Here is a 20794-nt window from a genome sequence, read left to right on the forward strand (position 1 = left end):
AGGATAATCTATAAATCGCTGGTGTGGGAACTGTTGTAAAATTGCAGAATGTTCTTATCAACCACATTCTGCATTCATTCATTCATTCATTCATTCATTCATTCATTCATTCATTCATTCATTCATTCATTCATTCATTCATTCATTCATTCATTCATTCATTCATTCATTCATTCATGTTGTCATCTTACTTTTATGACGTTATTGACATTTGTGTTATATACGGATCGAACAGCTTGAGCAGACTCCCAAATGTACTACAACTCTTTTTCTTCTTAACGTGGCTGACCAATCAGAGCACATTCCACATATTGGAACAGGGGATTCATAGAAACAGGAACTAAACAGAATGTTATGACAGACTGGGAAGAGAGGTGGTGCAACAGTTATGTAAAATATGTGGAAATTTATATATAGATTTTTAAATTCAAGCATGAAAACCTATTTTAGTAGACCCCAAAATAAAACTTTGACAAAGGGCATAATAGGTACCCTTTAAAAATAAGAAGTATTCAATTATTATATTACCATATTGTTTTTGCATGCTATGAAAATGGTAAATGTTAACTCATAACTAACTTACCCAGTTTTAATTTTGTAAATCTAAATATGACTATGTTTATAAATGTGGCACAACCTCATTAGCCATGGAAACAGATACGCTATCAGTATATGAGCTGTTTCCATCCACCTGTTTGTATGTCCATTTGATATTGCATTAAAAATGCTGAATGGAAACAGCAAGATTCACATAAATCCCAAATGTAAAAACTACAAACTAAATGCGGAACAAAAAACTCACTTTGACTTTGCCTCAACAGTGGATGTGATTGGATAACTAGACTAACTAGCGGATAAATTATATTGTTAAGCATCGCAAATACTGGTTTGATCATGCCTGAGTCAAAATCTGTCATCAGAATGATTTGGTACAATGAACTCAATGACCTGCATTCACAAACACTCAATGACTTGGACTCTGAGACGCAAGTCATTTATGATGTTGGGGAAAAAAGCACTGGCAATACTCATAGTGCTATTCATGGTACCTTTTGCATCCTTTGCATTTCTATTTTAAAATGTAATTTAGAAGAAGTCAGTGGAACAGGAAAAATCACTGGTAGTTCTTGGTATCATTCCAATCTTAGTTTACTGCAACAAAATCCTGTTGACTCTTGCACTTCCTGTAGCCTGAAGATAAGGAAATGCAAGATGCACAATACCATAAAAGCCACATGGTGAGCTGCATTGTAAAGTAATGCACACAGTGTGTGTATTAAGAACCCTCAATGGCAGATTTGTTTTTTGATATTTGGTATTGTGTTATATAAAAGAAACTTTTGGCCCCTAAAAGTGCTGAGAGGAGAACTTATTTTAGATTGTATGATTTTTATTGAAAACTTTTGTTGTGGCATTATTTTTTTCTAGTAAAAGAAATACGATTCATTTTGATTTTCCAGCCCACTTTTTTTGCAAAGCAACTTTTCCCATGCAGCAATTTTTGTTGTTGTAAAAAATCAATACCTATTGATTGATGTTTAGTAGAAGGTCATTGCTGTGTTGAATTATTGTCCTATTTTAAGCTCAGGGACATTAATACTATCCTTTTATTTCTTTTATGTTGTCATCAATATTAAGTTCTATAAGCATCTAATGCAACCCAAGATTTGAATGTCCATTAATGAATAGACTTTATTTAACTTTTAGTTTTACCAGGTTGCCAGGTTTACATTAAAACCTCCATTCAAAACTTCCATTCAAAAGTGTCGGAAATATGCTCAACAAGGATGCAGTAATTTGTACAATAATATTGTGAATTATTTAAAAAAAATGTTTTTTCATGAATTTTCAGCTTCATTTTCAGCTTCAGTGTCACGTTCCTTCAGAAATCATTCCAATATGCTGATTTTGGGGTTCAAGAAACATTTTATTAGCAATATTGAAAACAGTTGTGCTGCTTATTATTTTTGTGGAAATCGTGATGCATTATTTTCAGGAGCATAAGATGAAAAGCAAGTTCAAAAGAGCTTTATACATTCCTTTGATGGAGGCTCGCAATTTTTTACTGTCCATCAGATCATCTAATGTAGATGATGATAAAGCCTCCTTGGATTCATAATCACTTGTTGTTTATCACTGGACATCATCCTGTGATATAGTGATAGTATTGTAACCCTCATGGCTGGCTTCATTCATCATTGCCTATGTATAGAACAGATTATATAATAAATGTTTTTAAATCGCTACATTAAAGTAATATTTAACATATATTGTTTGTATTGTTCTCCTTCATTGCAGGACATTTAGAGCCACACCGCAGACACAGGAACAAAATGAAGAGAAAGTCGCCCTCAAGCATGCTGTCCGACCTGGAGACTCTTAATTCCAGACTCTTCTCTGCCCCCTTCCCCTCTTCAGAAAACAAGCACAACTCTGCTAATGAAAGCAGTAACTCCAAGCCACACTGGAGATCAAAGCGTTTCCTCTCCTACCCCCGTTTTGTTGAAGTCATGGTTGTGGCAGACAGCAAGATGGTGGAACATCATGGAAGCAACCTTCAGCACTACATTCTCACACTGATGTCCATAGTAAGTTCCGTCCAGTTATCGATAGTCTTCTACTTTAATGGGTCTGTGTCTGATGCTTTAGGTTTATGTGACAGATCATAAGCATAGAGTGACTGTGTCTGACAGACTTGATAAATGTGAATATAAAACAAATAAAATCAGGTATGTTGCATGCACAGCATGCTTTAGATGTTTTTTTGTTGAAACTCACAGGGAGGTTAGATGACCTATATTTTGATCTTGGCAATGGCTGCATTCTCAGCAGGATCTGGCAGCACAAACTAGTTCTCAATGGCCAAGAAATATTTTTTCAACAGCCGAGGTTAGTGTCACATGTTCAGCACTACTTTATAACGGAGATCGATTGGTTGCGTCCCATCATAGATCTAAATCAGTTAAAAATGTACTTTGAGGAGATACAGGCTCAAAATGTTGATGATTCCTTTTATTGTGACTCAAATCAGATCAGAGGAATGGTTTGTCATGATAGATTTGAAGGATGCATCATTTCATATTCCCATCCTTCCTCAACACAGGAAGTTCCTGAGGTTCACATTCAGGGGTGAAGCTTACCAGTGTCATTTGGTTCTTCCGTTTGGTTGTCATTGTCTCCCTGCATCTTCACGAAGTGCATGGATACAGCTCTGGCTCCTTTGAGATTCCAGGGCATATGGGTAATCAATTACATTGATTACTGATAATTACTAGCTAGGCTTTCTGGGATAGTCACTTTCCTACCATAGCAATATTAAGAATAATAGGCCAATGAACCCTCCATTCAAGCAACCCTCCCCAAAATTGGTGCTAATTCTAAATTGAAAGTAAAATGTGCACAGCCGCACTATTATTCATGGTAAGTGTCTGGTACATTTTCGATTAATTCCTATGGAAGCTCATCATCATGCACATTTGACTTTCGGTTTAGAATTAGCTATCACCCCGCCGGTGATATGCATTGGTGTTATGGTGTTATGCGTTGATTAACCGGTGGGGTCTACTTCCTAATAGTAGCTCAGTTGCAGGGGATGGCAGCTCGGCATTGAGCTTTTATCCTTTCCCATATAATGCCCATGGGGCTAAGACTAAACTCAAAAAGAGAATGCTTTCTCCGGTTCAGAGGACAACTGGTCCCACTTTATATTAAGTGGCCTTAACTACTATGTACTTACATCAAAATATAAGTACAATGTACTGTCGTATCGAGTCAATTCTTTCAGACCTTAGATTCTGTCCCAAGGACCGGTGCTGGCGGCCCATTATCATCGCATGACACTTACGACAGACACTTCCCTCACAGGTCAGGGTACGGTCCGAGAGAGCTGCTTGACTCAAGGTCTGTGGAGAGGGCATCATCTCTCTTGGCACATAAAGATAAAGTGGAGAGATGATGGCTGTTTTTTTAGCACTGAAGTACTTCCTCCCAGGCTACCATACAGACAACACATAAGTAGTCTCATTGCAGACTGGCACACTAAGTCCTCCTATGGTCCCAGGACAAGCTGTTGTGGCAGGGGCTGACGCCCAGGGAATGGACACTACACCCGGAGGTGATGGAGTCAATTTGGAGGCTTAATAACATGACAGTAAAATGACAGTATACTGTAAAATATAATAAGGATGAAGCAAAGTTCATAATAAAGAAGGAGGTAGAAACCGGCGAAAATAAACAAAAACACAACATAAAGTCCAGGCCTGGTCCTCTCTTGTCCTTCACTGGTGTCGCTCATCCTTATGCTTCCAAGCTCCCTTATGAGGACTCAAGAGGACTCCTCCCATATTTCTCGCCACATACCCCCATCGCCCCTCACAGGCGGCGCCTAATCCTTATATGCCTCCGAGCTCCCTCATGAGAAGACTCAAGACCGGTGTGCTTCGCAGGTGACGCTCATTCTCAATCACACACTGGTTTCACTCGCTCCACCTACGTCTTTTGCTCGTCCACTTCACCACAAAGAACTATCGAATAAAGGCCAATAACTGGCCAGATCTAAGTACAAACTGTTGAAACTCTCTTGGGCTGGTAATTTGAGACCCCTGTTATTAAGTAACAGTCAATGAATTTCAATGAATTTCAATTGTCTGTATTTTTTTACTCAGGTTTCCTCCATCTATAAGGATCACAGCATTGGAAACCTGATTAACATTGTTATTGTGAAAATGGTCATTATAAAGAATGAGCTGGTAAGATTTTTTTTTCTTGTGCAATGTGTTAATTAATGGCTGCATTCAAGCCCTAATTATTTCTGTATTCAAAAGTATTCCGTGTATTCAAATGTTTCAGCATCATCTGTCTCTATTCTTCTGCAGGATGGTCCCACTATCTCTTTCAATGCTCAAGCCACTTTGAAAAACTTCTGCATATGGCAGCAGAGTCAGAACCACCCAGATGACAACCATCAATCACATCATGACACTGCCATCCTAATCACACGGTGAGAGACATTTCTATGGGAGGGTTTAGATTTTGTATTTGTTCTTTACCTAGTCTTATTGCTAATCTGTGTTGTAGAATATAAGTATACTTCTATACATAAGTTGTTGTGTGATGTTTTGTGTCTTATATAGTATATGATTTCAGAACACAGAAACATTATACTTGGTGTGGGCACAATTTAACTGAACTTTGGGCAGAAAATGCCCAAAAAATCATTGCTTGTATGAGTTACTTGAGTAATTATTTATGGTGGAACAACTTTTCAATTTGGGTTATATTTTTCAAGGCCACAAAGGCAGAAAGTGTAATGCAACTGACAGCATAGACACATGTACTGTAAGATAAAACAGTATAGGTAAGTATTTCTAAAGTTTGTAATTCCTTGTCCTTTTTTTTAGGCAAGACATCTGTCGAGCACGGGACAAGTGTGACACTTTAGGTAAATCTTTGTGTGATTATTATCATAATAATTACTCACTGACAATGAGGACAATGTCGATGATGGCAATTACAGCAGTAGCTATGATTTATAGTCCTTTAGTTTTGTGGTCTCTCGTGATTTTTTAGGTCTTGCTGAGCTGGGTACAGTTTGTGATCCCTACAGAAGCTGCAGTATTAATGAGGATAATGGACTCAGTACTGCTTTCACCATCGCTCATGAGCTTGGCCATGTGTGAGTACTATTTTTGTGAAATCATTTGCTTCATAAATTTACTTTATGGCTTTATTTGACATTTTGCTATGCACCACAATGATAGTTTTTAAGTTTTAAATGTGGCTTAAGTGTCCAAATACATTTTGAGGCTTTAATATCTCCTGCATTATAAATTCTGTTGATCATATAGACTTTGCTTGAGAAGAGCTTTTATTATACCCCAACTAAACTGTCTTTGAAACATTTATCTACTATTGTATTCTACATTTTTTACTTATTTTAAAATACTCCACTTCTTCAAGGTTCAAGATACTTTAAGCCCTCTTCACTACCTTTTTTCTGTATTGTTTTAGTAGTGTTTCTTTCATTTTGGGATGTTTTGGGGCGATGTCTTTGCCTTTTGTACAGTTCGATAACGTGTCTGTGTCTGATATATAACTTCTCATTGTCTTCTGCAGAAATGTCTAAACTACTCAGTTATACTCTATAAAAGATAAATATTAAATAATCTAAATAAATTACATAATGTCACATACAGCGGTCTCAACGTAACCTATATCAGTAATAGCTTGGCTAAAATCCTAATTTAAAAGGCTAACGTTTATCCCACAGTATTGGCAAATGCACCTACATCAAATTCGCATGTGCAGTCATATGAAAAATGACCTCTAAAAGACCTTTAAATGAACTCCCTTTTTGAATTCCATTCTTATCCGGTGGCAGGTGGTGACATCAGTGCCGTGCGCTTGAGTGGGGATTTAGTCCTGGTGCTGTACAGTGTAATGCAGTGCACACCACCTCTCTCCAATATAATTTTACACTATATTTACTAAAGATTTGCTAAAATATTTCAAATATATATACCAAGAATTATATATATATAATTGTTGTATATGTGTATCCAAATTATTGGCACCCCAGGTAAATATTATCAAATATGGCTGTAAAAAATAAATAGGCATTGTTTATTGTTTTGATCTTTTATTTAAAAAATCACAAAAATAAAAAACCTTCCATTGAAGTAAAATAATTGAAAATGGGGGGTAAATCAAATTATGAAATAAATCACAGATGGAGAATCGCAGAAGTCTTAGGGTCAGAAAGCCTAAAAAAAATCAAAAATCAAAAAAACCCCTACATCTCCACATGTTGTTGGGGTGGGATTTAAAGAAAAATCCTCCTTGCTCATCCATAAACAAACTCCAGCATATTCAGTTGTTAGATATGACTGGAAATTCAAAAGGCACCTAGTTCTGTGGTCAGATGAATGAATGATGCATTTTTATAGCGCTTTCCAATGTACTACTGTGCACCCAAAGCGCTTTACACTCATGTCAGGGGTCTCTCCTCAACCACCACCAGTGTGCAGCATCCACTTGGATGATGCGACGGCAGCCACAGTACAACGGCGCCAGTGCGCTCACCACATACCAGCGATAGGGGGAGAGGAGAGAGGGTGATAGAGCCAATTCAGTGGATGAGGATTATTAGGAGGCCGTGATTGGTAAGGGCCAATCAAGGGAATTTGGCCAGGACACCGGGGTTACACCCCTACTCTTTTACGAGAAGTGCCATGGGATTTTTAATGACCACAGAGAGTCAGGACCTCGGTTTAACGTCTCATCCGAAGGACGGCAAGATGGACGGCAGATGAAACTATAAAAAGAGCTTTTGGCAGCAAATCCACCAGATGGGTTTGGTGCAAACAGAGATAAAAAAGTACCCCGTGCCCACAGCTAAAAATAAAGCTGAATCTTTAATGTTGTGGGCCTATTTTTTTTCCTGGAGGTCCTGGACATCTTGTTCAGATACATGGTAGAATGGATTCTAGCAAATACCAGCATATAAAAAAAATCTAAAACTGACGGCCTCTGCTAGAAATCTTAAAATGGGCCGTGGTTGGATCTTCCATCAGAACAACGATCCAAAACAAACATCAAAATCAACTCACAGATGTGTTCGTGAGCACAAAATGAAGCTTCTACCATGGCCGTCCCAGTCCCCTGAACTGGACCCTATATATAATGAGTGGGGTAAACCGAAGAGAAGAAGCACCAACATGGATCTAGGAATCTGAAGGATCTGGAGAGATTTTGTGTGGAAGAATGGTCTCTGATCTCTTGTCAGGTGTTCTCCAATCTCATCAGCCATTATAGGAGAAGACTCAGAGCTGTTATCTTGGTAATAGGAGGTTGCAAAAAGAATTGAATAAAAGGGTGCCAATAATTGTGGCCAGCACATTTTGGAGAAAATCATTTATTTCCTAATGTGATTTACACCCCCCCCCCCCCCCCATTTCAAAATCTTTTACTTCAATGAAAGGTTAGATATTTGGGATTTTTTTAATTAGTGCACAATTACCATTGCACTCCTGTAACTAATAGATGCGTAGGATGAAGGATACCCAGATCCAAAAATCTCAATAAACAAACAAAAGGAAATCCCGCACACTATAAATACTCGCAAAAATTAGAAACTTTTTATTAGCAACATTTCGGTCTCATGACCTTCATCAGGCATCATGCATATCACCACTGTATATATATTATCCTTTATTGTATTAGATAATTTCTCATTTCCTCTGTTTTTACATTTTGGATTACCCTTGCTGTGATTTAACATTTTTAATAACTATAATAACATTTAATCTATAAAAACGCTTGCATTTCTAATTTAATAATACTGTTAAATGTAATCTGTAGCAAATCTTGAAATTAATATCCATTCTTCATACTGTACACCATAATGTTGCGATGCTTAAAATCACTTGTAGCATTTAAAATGTTTGGATTTTAATTTGTAATGTTTTATTTTTCATTTATTTAGAACAAAATAGTGTTGAGTTTGAATGAATTTATCAATCATCCATTAATCAGTTATCCGGCATAACATTCAAATAGTTTTTTGGGTTTATTAGTAGCTTTTTATGTAATTTTTCAAATTATTTGTTTATCAGGATTTTTTCTAAATTGACTGCCAATTAATCAGCTTGCCGAATATATCAGCCTGTTACTACTTTTCCCATTGGACTGTAGTACAAATGTGAAAATACCTTTTGGTCAGTCATACAGATAATGTATGGATCAGAGCACATGTGTCCTGAACCTGCTCATTGTCCTGTTTGTGCGTGTGCATGTTTTCAATCATGGCCTCAGGTTCAACATGCCTCACGATGACAGTAACAAATGCAAGGAGGATGGAGTCAAGAACCAGCAACATGTGATGGCCCCTACACTCAACTATTACACCAATCCTTGGATGTGGTCCAAATGTAGTCGGAAATACATCACAGAGTTCCTCGAGTATGTAAACCCCTTTTGCACTCTGTACAGTGACAGGATGTTATTGAGCCTGTGATGTTGGCTTGGACTCTTGAAGTTAAGCACCACTTAATGATCAATGTCCAGCATTAGCATGCATTTAATTTCTTCTAAAAATTCTCAGTTAGGACAGAAACAACGTCATCTGCAGGAAACAGAAATCTGCTATTTTTTTGTGTTCGGTCACCTCCTTAGAACATTTCTGTTGTTTGTCTCTTGTTTGTTTTGTTTTCTTTTAGCTCATTCGTTTATCATTTCTCATTAGCACAGGGTATGGTGAGTGTTTGCTCGATGAGCCGGTCTCTAGGCCACACAGTTTGTCCCAGCAGCTGCCTGGACAGATATATAACGTCAATAAACAATGTGAGCTGATATTTGGTCCTGGAACACAGGTGTGCCCATATATGGTGAGAAGATCCCTCAAGGAACTGCATAACACACTTACATGGACATCTTCTAGTGTGCATTATCTGGTCTGAAATTATTTATGGATCTGTTTTTAAATAAAAAAATCAGATTTTTTTTTTGGTTACATGAAATAGAGCTTTATTCAATGACATTCAAAGCATGTTACACATGCATGAAAACAGGCATCACTGCAAATTTTGTGCGTAAGAGTTAGATGTTAAAACTAACATTAAGTGTTTGGATGTTGTGCAGACACAGTGCCGGAGATTGTGGTGCACCAGTCCAGAAGGAGTCCAGCGTGGCTGCCGGACCCAACACATGCCGTGGGCTGACGGCACAGAGTGCTCTCCAGGAAAGGCAAGCACTTTAGATAACTAAATTTACAGCAGCATTCACAACAACCAATTATATCGGTTATGTTTCGAATTGTATTAGAGCTTCCCCCATTTCCCTGAGTCAATGAAACAGAATGGGACCCCAGCAATCTACCTATGTCTATCGGTGTAAAAGCAAATTCTGATGTTAAATGACAAACATAAAGATCTGAAATTGACACAGATCCCCTCATTTCTTGGGACACATTTCGTATTATTTAAAAGCATGGTTCATCCAAAAATGAAAACGGTGATTATCTACTTACCATCATGTAATCCCAAATCATTTTGACCTGCATTTCTTCTAAAAAAAAAATAAATAAATAAAAAAAATAAAAAATAAAAAGAAATAGCCTCAGAACTGTTTTTTTTCTTCTTCTGTACAATGAAAGTCAACAGGCTCCAGTGTTGATTGGACCCCAACATTCCCCAAAAGGACTGAATACCTTCCAAAATATGTTGTGAACAAGAAAAAAACGTCATACAGTTTTGGAACAACATCATGAAATAATTGTAGTTGAATGATTTCATTTTGGGGTGGACTATCCCTCTAGCTTTTTCTCTTATGAAACAACAATACACTTGGCTGGTTGCTTGTCGACGGCTTGCTGTATGTTAATAGTTTTCTGTTTTTCTCTTGAAAGAACTCCATGGAGTTAACACTTATAAACAATTATATTTCTGCATGTTGTAGTTGCAAAGTTGATGAAAAGCAGATTCTTCTATGTAACTTCAAGCACATATTTGCTCCAAATAGCGACCAAATCACTTCCACAGTGACACTTGTCCACACTGATATATTGCTTTGTTTTTGCTCTCGACTCAATGTTTCCCAGATTGTGAACCCAAGTCAAAATTGTGTAGTGGTTATGATTGTGAACAGCAGTGCATCTCTCGTGACCTCCATATGAAAAGCATTGCAGATAGCATCACACAATTTTACAAGGTTGCTCTGTATCTCAACACTTTCTGCCAATGCATTGTTTTTTTCTCTCTGAATGTCACATGGCTGAATTCATATGGAATGCCCTTGCTGTGGTATCATGCAACTCAATGTATCTAGATACGCACAAGATCAGTCTCTTGCATCTTGTTTTGATTTTAACAATGGGACCACCCAATATATGTGGATTGTCTGGTAATCGTTGGGTGAAACTGTTTTAAATTAAAGCATTGCATCACAAAGTTTGACCCACGTGCAATAAAACGGCAAAGAAATCCCTTACGAAAGGAAAATATATTTACCAATATATTATTTTGAAATATATTATATTGGAAATACATGGAATAATATATTGATGGTATTATACAATATATTATATATTCCTGTAATATATTGCAAAATATAGAAAAGATTGCCGCTTTCATATATTGCAATATATTGGAGAATATAAATATTAAATCCCATATATGTGAATATATTGCCTAATGTATTACATGATATTTTCCAATATACGGCAATATATTTTTGTTTCGTTAGGGATGCTGCAGCTTGATGCTTCGTAAATTTTGTTGCACCTGAAAATGTTGACATGAATCATGTGAAAGGGATTTGTATGATCAAGAAAAAAGGTCTTAATGTGTTTTCCAATAGCTAAAATAGCAGAGCACAGTGCTTGAAAAGGACAAGATCATGGGGTCTATTTCCAGGGAAAGCTGATTAAAAATGAAAATGTGTACCTAGAATGCAATACAAGTCTCACTGGTTAAAAGCATCTGCCAAATGCATAAAGCGTAATAAGTGTCATCTTGTAAAACAACTCAACTTGACAACTCAGCTGGACAAGGAGTGCTTTTGAGTAAAAAAAAAAAAAGAGACTTTGAATTGAATCATGTTATTTGTGTATCAACAGCATTCTTTGTCATTGTAGTTAGGGCACTTTATAACAAACAGGCAGTAATGATTGACTCTGCAATGATGTCATCTTTCTCTGTTTTCTCTTCACTTTCAGCATTGTAAACATGGCCTGTGCATCCCTAAAGAGCATGATTCTGTTCCAGTAGAGGGGGCCTGGGGCGTGTGGAGTCCCTTTGGCACATGCTCAAGGACCTGCGGAGGGGGAATCAAGATCGCTGTGCGCGAATGCAACCGACCCGTGTAAGCTGCTGCTCTTTGTAGTCTAGCATCCTCACTGGACTGTGAATTGGCACCAGGTTTCTCAATGTTCCTTGACAAATGGCAGCAGCAAAGCCAGCCTAAAAGAAGAATACTCTTCAAAAGAAAATTCATTCTCAGTGCACTTGGGTAGACAGGACGCTTTCCAGTTAGACGGAAACATGATCAGGAAAACAGAAGGGACTTTTCTAATAAAGGATTTTGTAATAAAGTTTTCCCATTGTGACCATGTACTTTGTGTGTTTTTATGACATTTAGGCCCAGAAATGGGGGAAAGTATTGCGTTGGACGAAGGATGAAATTCCGTTCCTGTAACTCTGAGCCATGCTCCAAGCAAAAGAAAGACTTCAGGGAGGAACAGTGTGCCAGCTTTGATGGGTTACACTTCAACATCAATGGTCTACCTCCAAATGTCCGCTGGGTGCCAAAGTATAGTGGAAGTAAGGGATTTTGTCCGATGGTTGCAACTGGCACATCGTGAGCTGTATAACAAAAGAAATTAATGTGACAGTTTTCACAAAAATGAAAATTATGTCATTAACTTCTCATCGTCATGTGATTCCAAATTCTTCCTTCTGTGGAACACACAATTAAATGTCTTGAAAAATATACATGCAGGTCTTTTCCAAACATTGACAAATTAGAAGTTTTGTCTAAGCTCCCAGAAAAGACAAAAACAAGCACCAAAAATGTAGACAATAAAATTATTTTTGTCACCAGTAAGCTGTTCAAAAACTCTGATGTGTGAACAAATTGTTCAGTCTGGTTTTAGAAACAAATCAATTGACCCTCTCAAAAGAATGATTTGTTCATTGATCCGGTTAATAAGTTCAACTCACTGATTCAATCAGTTCACTGGAGAAGAAGACTTTCAGTGAATATTACTTTTGAAATATTGGTCTGTTCACAAGTAGTTATGAGCTGCATTTATGTCACTTTGGGGGCAGAACAGACATGGTCACTACAAGTTGTAAGAGTTGTGGAGATTATTCAATAATCTTCACAACTCTGCTCATTTGGCCTCAGTATTTGATGAGGATGTCCCTATAGAATAAGTTTCTTCATTTTTTTTTTATAGTTTAAACATAGTGTTAAACCAGTACATAATTGCCTTCGGTATGTATAACACATATTAAACAATTCCCCGGGATTCCCTCATGATTTAAGACATGATGATTTCAAAGGTTCCATACTTTCAAAATCAAATTACCAAACACAATTAAATTTCAATTAACTGGATAATTGCGTAGTACAAAGCTGTGATGAAAAACATATTATCAATGTCCTAAATACAGTAGAGCTGATGTCAGACTATATTAACTCTCTCTCTTAACTCTCGCCTCTTGTGTGCTGTAGTTCTGATGAAGGATCGCTGTAAACTCTTCTGTCGTGTGGCGGGCAGCACAGCTTACTATCAACTCAGGGACAGAGTTATTGATGGCACGCAGTGTGGGCCTGAGACCAACGACATCTGTGTTCAGGGCCTGTGCAGGGTGGGTGCATTTGTGTGTGTGTATGTGGTGTTAAAAAAGCTATTTAAATCAATGCATATCTTGCATAATCTGAAGCTATATTTCTGTATAATCCTTTTCAAGTGTTCTCTGAATTAATTTCACGTCCTGTTTCTACAGCAAGCAGGATGTGACCATGTGTTGAACTCCAAGGCCAGGAGAGATAAGTGTGGGGTGTGCGGTGGGGACAACTCATCTTGCAAGACTGTTGCAGGAACATTCAACATAGTGCAATATGGTAGGTGACACAGGATAGTGTTTAGTGCAGTTGAAAACAGCTGCTTATGTCGGTCAAAGTAACTCAGAGCAGTTTAGTTTGATTCACTTGAGTTCCACGCAGTTCAGGCCAATTTCAGCCCAAAAGAACAATAATATTTTAGGAAGAATATTTTATTGATTTCTGCTTTGTTTACAGGTTACAATGTTGTGGTGCGAATTCCCAGTGGTGCTACAAACATAGATGTGAGACAACACAGCTACTCAGGGAAACCAGAGGATGATAACTACCTCGGTGAGGCAAAACAAAATAGACATTAAATAGACCAGCATATGACTTTTTTAATTTATGTAATAGTAATATGTAATGGGAAAAAACTTGCAAAACCTGCAAAATTCTAGCCAATACAGATGCTCATAATTACTTTCATATTATCTATGAAATTAAAACTACTATTAATGTAATACATTTTCCCCCACAACATTTTAATGAACATGAACAAAACAAACTGAACAAAAACTGATATTCATTATGAGATTCCATTTAAAAGTGTTTCTAAATGATTCATTTGTAATTAATAATGTAAATGCACAAATAAGAGAAATGAGCATACAATTAAATATCCAACATTAGCCGATACATTAAAATATCTCTAAAATCAGCAATATACTACTAAAATATTGTGCATTCCTAGTAAAATGTTAAGTTACGTGTTTATAGATCGCTCTATAATTCAATTGGTGTTTATGCTTTAATCATCATTAAATTACATCAGACATCCCTCCCTGCTAAAACTAATTTATGGGAGATGACACACACACACACACACACGCACACGCACACGCACACGCACACGCACACGCACACACACACACACACACACACACACACACACACACACACACACACACACACACACACACACACACACACACACACACACACACACACACACACACACACACATACCCATAAAGTAGGGTTTACCAGGCCACACACACACACCATCACCACCACATTTGTGGACATTGCATACTATTATACTATATTATATTACATTATATTCATATTTACTCGTAAGCCAGGTTCTTTCAATAGTGAAATTAATGTAGAGTGGCAAAATAAGAGGGAAGGGTCTTTTGTGATCATCAAAAATGCATATCAGGTGAAAACAGGGCTTTGTTTTCTCGCTCGCTTCATTTCCGGGATAATTTGCAGACGTCAGGGAGCTGCTATCAATATGTGGGAGAGAAGCGGGATGTCTGTGACACTGTCAAATTGATTTGCATATTCATAAACAATACTCATTTAAAATGAACCCAATGTCATTCCTAAAGTAGGCTAATGTGCTTTGAATTTATGTCAAAACTTACCGAAAGCTTTACAAGAGGCTTTTGCAAGTGCTTTCCTAAACTTTTTTCGTGCTAAGGAAATATGTTCTATTTTCAACAGATTAGTGAGCTGTGCATGTGTGTGTGTGTGTGTGTGTGTGTTTATTGATATCTTTGCATGTCTCTGTGTATTTGGCGTATATGTGAGTGTTTATGTATGTTTATCTATCTACAGTGTTTATGTGTGCTTTAGGCCAAGACAGGAATGTAGACGTTTTGGAAAGGGTTTGTTTGAATGTGTGTAGGTGGTGGGGAGGGGGAACAGGGGTTGGCCATTGTAATGTGTGAAGTAGTGAGGAAAGAAACTCTGGAAATTAGCTACATAATCACATTAGTGTGCATTTTTGAAGCATACTGACTTCAGTAGACCAAGATGTGGCCTCTTCATGGAATACTGAATTTCTTTACCCCGATTAGCCTAATCTGTCCTGACTGTTGCTAAATCTGACATTGTAAATGAAAACGTTTTATTTCTTTGGTCATTCGGGTCTTGTAGTGAGACAAATTTGTGTTTAAAACAAATTGACTTTAGTTGTTTATCCTGTGGCATGCCTGAATATATATTTGCTTTGACTTTTTGAGCTTTAACATAAGGAAAATAAAGCATGCGTGCATGTTGTTTCCTTTTTTGTTTTGCAGCCTTGTCCAACAGCCGTGGAGAATATTTACTCAATGGAGATTTTGTGGTTAGTATGTTTAAAAGGGAAGTCAGAGTAGGGAATGCTGTTATTGAATACAGTGGCTCTGACCATGTCGTTGAGAGAATCAACTGCACTGACCGGATAGAAGAGGAGATTATTGTCCAGGTAATATGGCTTTACTGAATTTCATTTTAATGTGACCCTGGACCACAAAACCAGTCATAAGTCACACAGGTATATTTGTGGCAATAGCCAACAAAACATTGTATGGGAAATTATTATTTTTTTTTAAATCTTCTTCCTCTAAAATCATTAGGATATTAAGTAAAGATCACGTTCCATGAAGATAAGAATTCCCCACTGTAAATATATAAAAAATATATATTATTATTAGTAATATGCATGGCTAATGACTTCATTTGGACAACTTTAAAGGTCATTTTCTCAATATTTAGATTTCTTTGCATCCTCAGATTACAGACATTACAATAGTTGTATCTTGGCCAAATATTGTCCTTCATCAATGGAAAGCTTATTTATTCAGCTGTCAGAGGATGTATAAATGTCAATTTCATATTTTCTTATGATTGGTTTTGTTGTCCATGGTCACATGTTGTTTAATATTGTGAAATCTCACAATGTCAGTAATTTTTAAACTCTTTTGTAGCACAATATTTTTGATTGAATGGTCTGATTGTGATCTTTTTACCAACTAGGTGCTATCCGTAGGAAACCTCTACAACCCTGATGTCAGGTATTCCTACAACTTTCCCATAGAGGACAAACCTCAACAGTTTTTCTGGGATGCGTACGGCCCGTGGCAGGATTGCAGTCTTTTGTGCCAAGGTGGGTGTAAGCAACAAATATTTTTTGTAAAATGTTTGCCAGAAACGTCAGTTTAGAATTTGGTAAACTTGAACCAGACGTATGATGTTGTCGGGTCACCCAGTTCAGTATTTCTTGGAAATTTGGAAAATGCAACAAGGAACTTTCTTTCTTCTTTCTAGATCACAAACATGTGTTTGAACTTGTGTATGTCTTGTGCTGTGTTACATATATCAGGAGAGCGCAAGAGGAAGATATTGTGCAATCGTGAGTCGGATAGAGTGGTGGTGTCTGATCAGCGGTGCCATGGCTCTCCTAAACCAGCTGTGATCACTGAGCCATGCAACACAGACTGTGAACTCAGGTCCATGTCCACATTTACTAGATCTATAAACATTTAGGACCAGATTTACTTGATTCTTTTGGCGTTAAAAAACTACTGTCAGGATTTACTAAAGACACACAGTGAAAAATTTGTGGTGAAAAGGTGTGGGCAGTTGTTTTTGCAGCTGACTTTATTGAATATGCATTTGTAGGAGTTTATATTTCATACACAAAAAAGACGAGAATAAATGAATCATGCAAGGTGATTCACTAAGGTTTGTGCAAGTCAATTTACTTGAGTTTGCAGCATTTTTTTACTGCCCAAAAAAGTAACATTTTGAGCAAAAAGCTGAAAAAATCTTGTTTTTTTCAAAGACTAGGCCTACATCTGGATCAGATTCAGAACGATGATTAAAACATAGACGCAGTAGATTGAGTCCATCAACCCCCCCCCCCCCCCCCCCTCACAGCTTCACAGTGCTATAGCTCATCATAGGTTCATATTTCATTTGGTAACATCAGGCAGTTTAAATTCATATGCTGTTTAATGTTGATAATCACGTTATTTTACATATGCTATAATTTTTTTTCTGCTTCTTGTTTTCCTTGCTTTTGATCCAGAGATTCTGTACTCTTTCAGAAGATGTGTCATAGCTCCCCCCTATCTTATAACAGTGAAATTCTGTCAATTGGCGCGGAAAGAGTTAAAATAGAAATCAGTGATTTTATACTTTAATAAAATTTCAGTTAGATTTGAATATTGTTGTTTTACTGTAGCCTATTTTTGTTCAAATAAATGTAACCTTGGTGAGCATAACAGACTTCTTTCAAAAATTGACCCCAAACTTCTAAAAAAAAAAAAAATGTTTGTAATGAAATCAGAATTTTCTTTTTCAGAATTTTAAAATGAGGTTTATCCTGATGGCATTTTGTTAATTTACAGGTGGCACATTGCTCGCAAAAGTGAGTGCACAGCCACATGCGGTATGGGCTTCCGGACTTTGGACATTTACTGCACCAAACAGAGCAGGTTGGATGGAAAGACCCAGAAGGTCGACGATCGGTATTGCAGCAGTCAGCGTAAGCCTGATGAGGAGGAAGTGTGCCATGGAGACTGTAACCTTGGTGGATGGGAGTACTCCTCTTGGTCTGAGGTGCAAGAACTTTCCTGGTCTCAAATCAGCCCTTGTTAAATGGTATTGATGTACTTGGAAAAATTGATGTATATATGTGATGTGTCATTTACTATGAGGATTTTTTTCTTGGTTATTTAGTGCTCCAGGAGCTGTGGAGGGGGAACGCGTCGTAGGCGTGCATTATGTGGAAAGTCAGCAGAGGCTGATGACGAAAGCAAGTGCAACCCACAAGAAAAGCTCACAGTCCAACCCTGTAATGAGTTTCTGTGTCCCCTATGGAAAACTGGAGACTGGTCAGAGGTAAACACCAAATGTGATCTGGATTTATGCAGACTATGTATAAGTGAAAATATAGTCGTCGATCTTGGCTCATACCACTGCTAATATGTTCCTTTTGGATTTATTTGGCAGTGTCTGGTGACATGTGGCAAGGGCTATAAGCACCGCCAGACCTGGTGTCAGTTTGGAGAGGAGCGTTTGGATGACCGTTTCTGTGACTCATCCAAACCAGGGTCGGTACAGGCCTGCCAACAGCAAGAATGCGCGTCCTGGCAGGTGGGACCCTGGGGACAGGTGAGAACAACGATTTATTTTATTCCTGCGAATAAAACATTGTTTTGGTTCATGTCATGTTTAGTTATGACAGGTATTACATTGAGCATATTTGATGTTTATTCCAGTAAAATGGAAATTCTAGCACATTGTGATGAATGAAATGTAATTTCCAGGAGTGCAGTCATTGCTGGTGGATATTGTAAACAGATTATCACAGCTGCGGTGTGGGCGGAAAGTGACCGCAAAAATGGTTAGGGACTAGACAAAGAACAATATTTGGTATTGTTGCTCTGATGGTGAGCACATCCAAAATAAGGTATCCGTGGATCCTTAGAAAGAATGAAAAATCTGTGAATTACTCAAAATGTAAAATGTGTAAAAAAATGTGTAAATGTTGTTTGCAGAGGTCTTACATATTTTTTATTGAAGGTTATGTGATATGTATGTTGACTGATGTTGAAAAACCAAAGTAATAAATACAATACTGTTGAAAATACTGTTTCTATATATAATACATATTTATATATACATTATGAAGTATATAGTTATAGTATATATATATATATATATACATATACACACACACACACACACACACACACACACACACACACACACACATTTAATTATCCTAAACATGCAGCCCTTTGAATATCATCCATTCATGGATAATATGTTTTCTGCCTACTTGAGCAGTTTATGCTTATCTTTAGTAAAGCAAATAGTTTCTTCAGGGGAATCACAGACTTTGCAGCGTTTGTGTGGGCAACTATCTTTAAGTCCTTAAGTATGATAGAGATTAGACATCACTCTTGCATAGATTAAGCAATCATGATAAATGCATGTTTGAGGTGCTTTACTGAAGCATATGCATTCTATCTGCAAATTCTGCAACACAAGCTTGACCTTGTTGCAGTCAAGTCATCGATGAGGAAAAGAGATAAAGAAAAGGAGAAAGGTGGACAAATTACTGGCCCATGTCCCAGGTTACCCATGCGGGTGCTTATCATATCAGTGCTGGACTGACGCCAGCGAGCAATAGTGGTCTTAAATCTGAATTTATTCTCTAGAATAACGCATAGGCATTACTGTCACTGACCACCCTCTTTATTTTTGTATAAAGTGTACCACCACATGTGGCCCAGGCTATCAGATGAGAGCTGTAAAGTGTGTGGTTGGCTCATACGGCTCTGTCATGGATGACACCGAATGTAATGCAGCAACACGTCCAACAGACACTCAGGTAGGAGTATTGATCATTTACATTGACTCCCATTCATTTCTCATTACTGATTGCAAATTAAGAACTGTCTTAGTTTTTCATAGCATGACCATGTAAACTAGGGCTGCACGATATTGGAAAAAAATTACATTGCTATATTTTTTCCCCCAACGATATATATTGCGATATTGAGAGCCATCAATCCAGGCTAAAGTCAATAATTACCATTCCGTGATATTAATAATTTCACTAATAAGCAAGCTTCATTACAAGTGACAAAAAGAAATGTTGGAAAGTATGTGCAAACATGAAACTAAACTTCCAGTAGGTGGCAGCAGGTGACCCTCTTAATGAGTGAGTCACTGAGTCGTTCATTCAAACGCTGAATCGTTCACACTTGTTGCTATGAGGAAGACGTGTTACGGGTCTGCTGTGAACGATTTTCACTGCTGAAATAGAACAACAACACTAAATATTGCATCTAAAATGTAAGTGACTAAGTGAATGTTAATTAGTTGTTTATGGAACTGTCATATGAAATCGGTGTCATTTTCAGTTGTGATTATATTCAGGAAAACGCTCTAGTGTTGTAATTTCTCCTCGAGATGCACGAGCGTGAACAGCGCGACCTTATTATCATCAGTTCATTATGTATTATCCACAATCGATCGCCACTTGCACTAAATTAATGCACAAACATTCTTGCATTTTGGTGATTCGCTACTTATTTTTTGTTTTAATCAGGCTGTCCGTCAGGCAAGTGAAATTCTCTTTCAGTTGTCCCTTCAAAATACCCATATGTCCCGGACAAGCGTTAATGTCGAGCTCTGCTTTGTATTCGTCGTAAAGATCTTTGTGGTGCCGTTTTAAGTGATCAGACAAATTGGTGGTGTTTTCTTGTTTTGTGGCCACAAGACACTCCATGCAAAGTACCTCTTTTTTTCCAACATCCTCCTTTATGTAGCCGAAATAGTCCCAAAAAGATGATTTCTGGTACGAACCTTTTTTTTTTCCTCTTCGGATCCTCTTCGTCGCGCATTTTAGCAGTGAATGTTTGGCCGTGAGCGGTGAGCAGCGGCACAGCGAACCAATCACTGT

The 20794-nt window shown here is 37.5% G+C and overlaps 1 protein-coding gene across 1 annotated transcript in view; it reads left to right on the forward strand.

Annotated features, from left to right (window-relative positions):
- The window catches only part of adamts9 (ADAM metallopeptidase with thrombospondin type 1 motif, 9), a 41876-nt gene that overhangs the window by 6543 nt on the left and 14539 nt on the right, over nt 1–20794 (forward strand). Inside the window, exons 4-23 of the mRNA XM_067431783.1 lie at nt 2299–2588; nt 4665–4748; nt 4875–4999; nt 5400–5440; nt 5569–5674; nt 8812–8958; nt 9242–9383; nt 9637–9741; nt 11711–11856; nt 12133–12314; nt 13231–13367; nt 13506–13623; nt 13801–13896; nt 15633–15799; nt 16351–16480; nt 16697–16823; nt 17727–17937; nt 18058–18219; nt 18331–18492; nt 19598–19717. Coding sequence (XP_067287884.1) covers nt 2299–2588; nt 4665–4748; nt 4875–4999; nt 5400–5440; nt 5569–5674; nt 8812–8958; nt 9242–9383; nt 9637–9741; nt 11711–11856; nt 12133–12314; nt 13231–13367; nt 13506–13623; nt 13801–13896; nt 15633–15799; nt 16351–16480; nt 16697–16823; nt 17727–17937; nt 18058–18219; nt 18331–18492; nt 19598–19717 — 2798 coding nt within the window. The remainder of the gene's footprint in view (nt 1–2298; nt 2589–4664; nt 4749–4874; nt 5000–5399; nt 5441–5568; nt 5675–8811; nt 8959–9241; nt 9384–9636; nt 9742–11710; nt 11857–12132; nt 12315–13230; nt 13368–13505; nt 13624–13800; nt 13897–15632; nt 15800–16350; nt 16481–16696; nt 16824–17726; nt 17938–18057; nt 18220–18330; nt 18493–19597; nt 19718–20794) is intronic.

This window comes from Pseudorasbora parva, chromosome 22 (assembly GCF_024679245.1).
Source record: "Pseudorasbora parva isolate DD20220531a chromosome 22, ASM2467924v1, whole genome shotgun sequence".
NCBI lineage: Eukaryota > Metazoa > Chordata > Actinopteri > Cypriniformes > Gobionidae > Pseudorasbora > Pseudorasbora parva.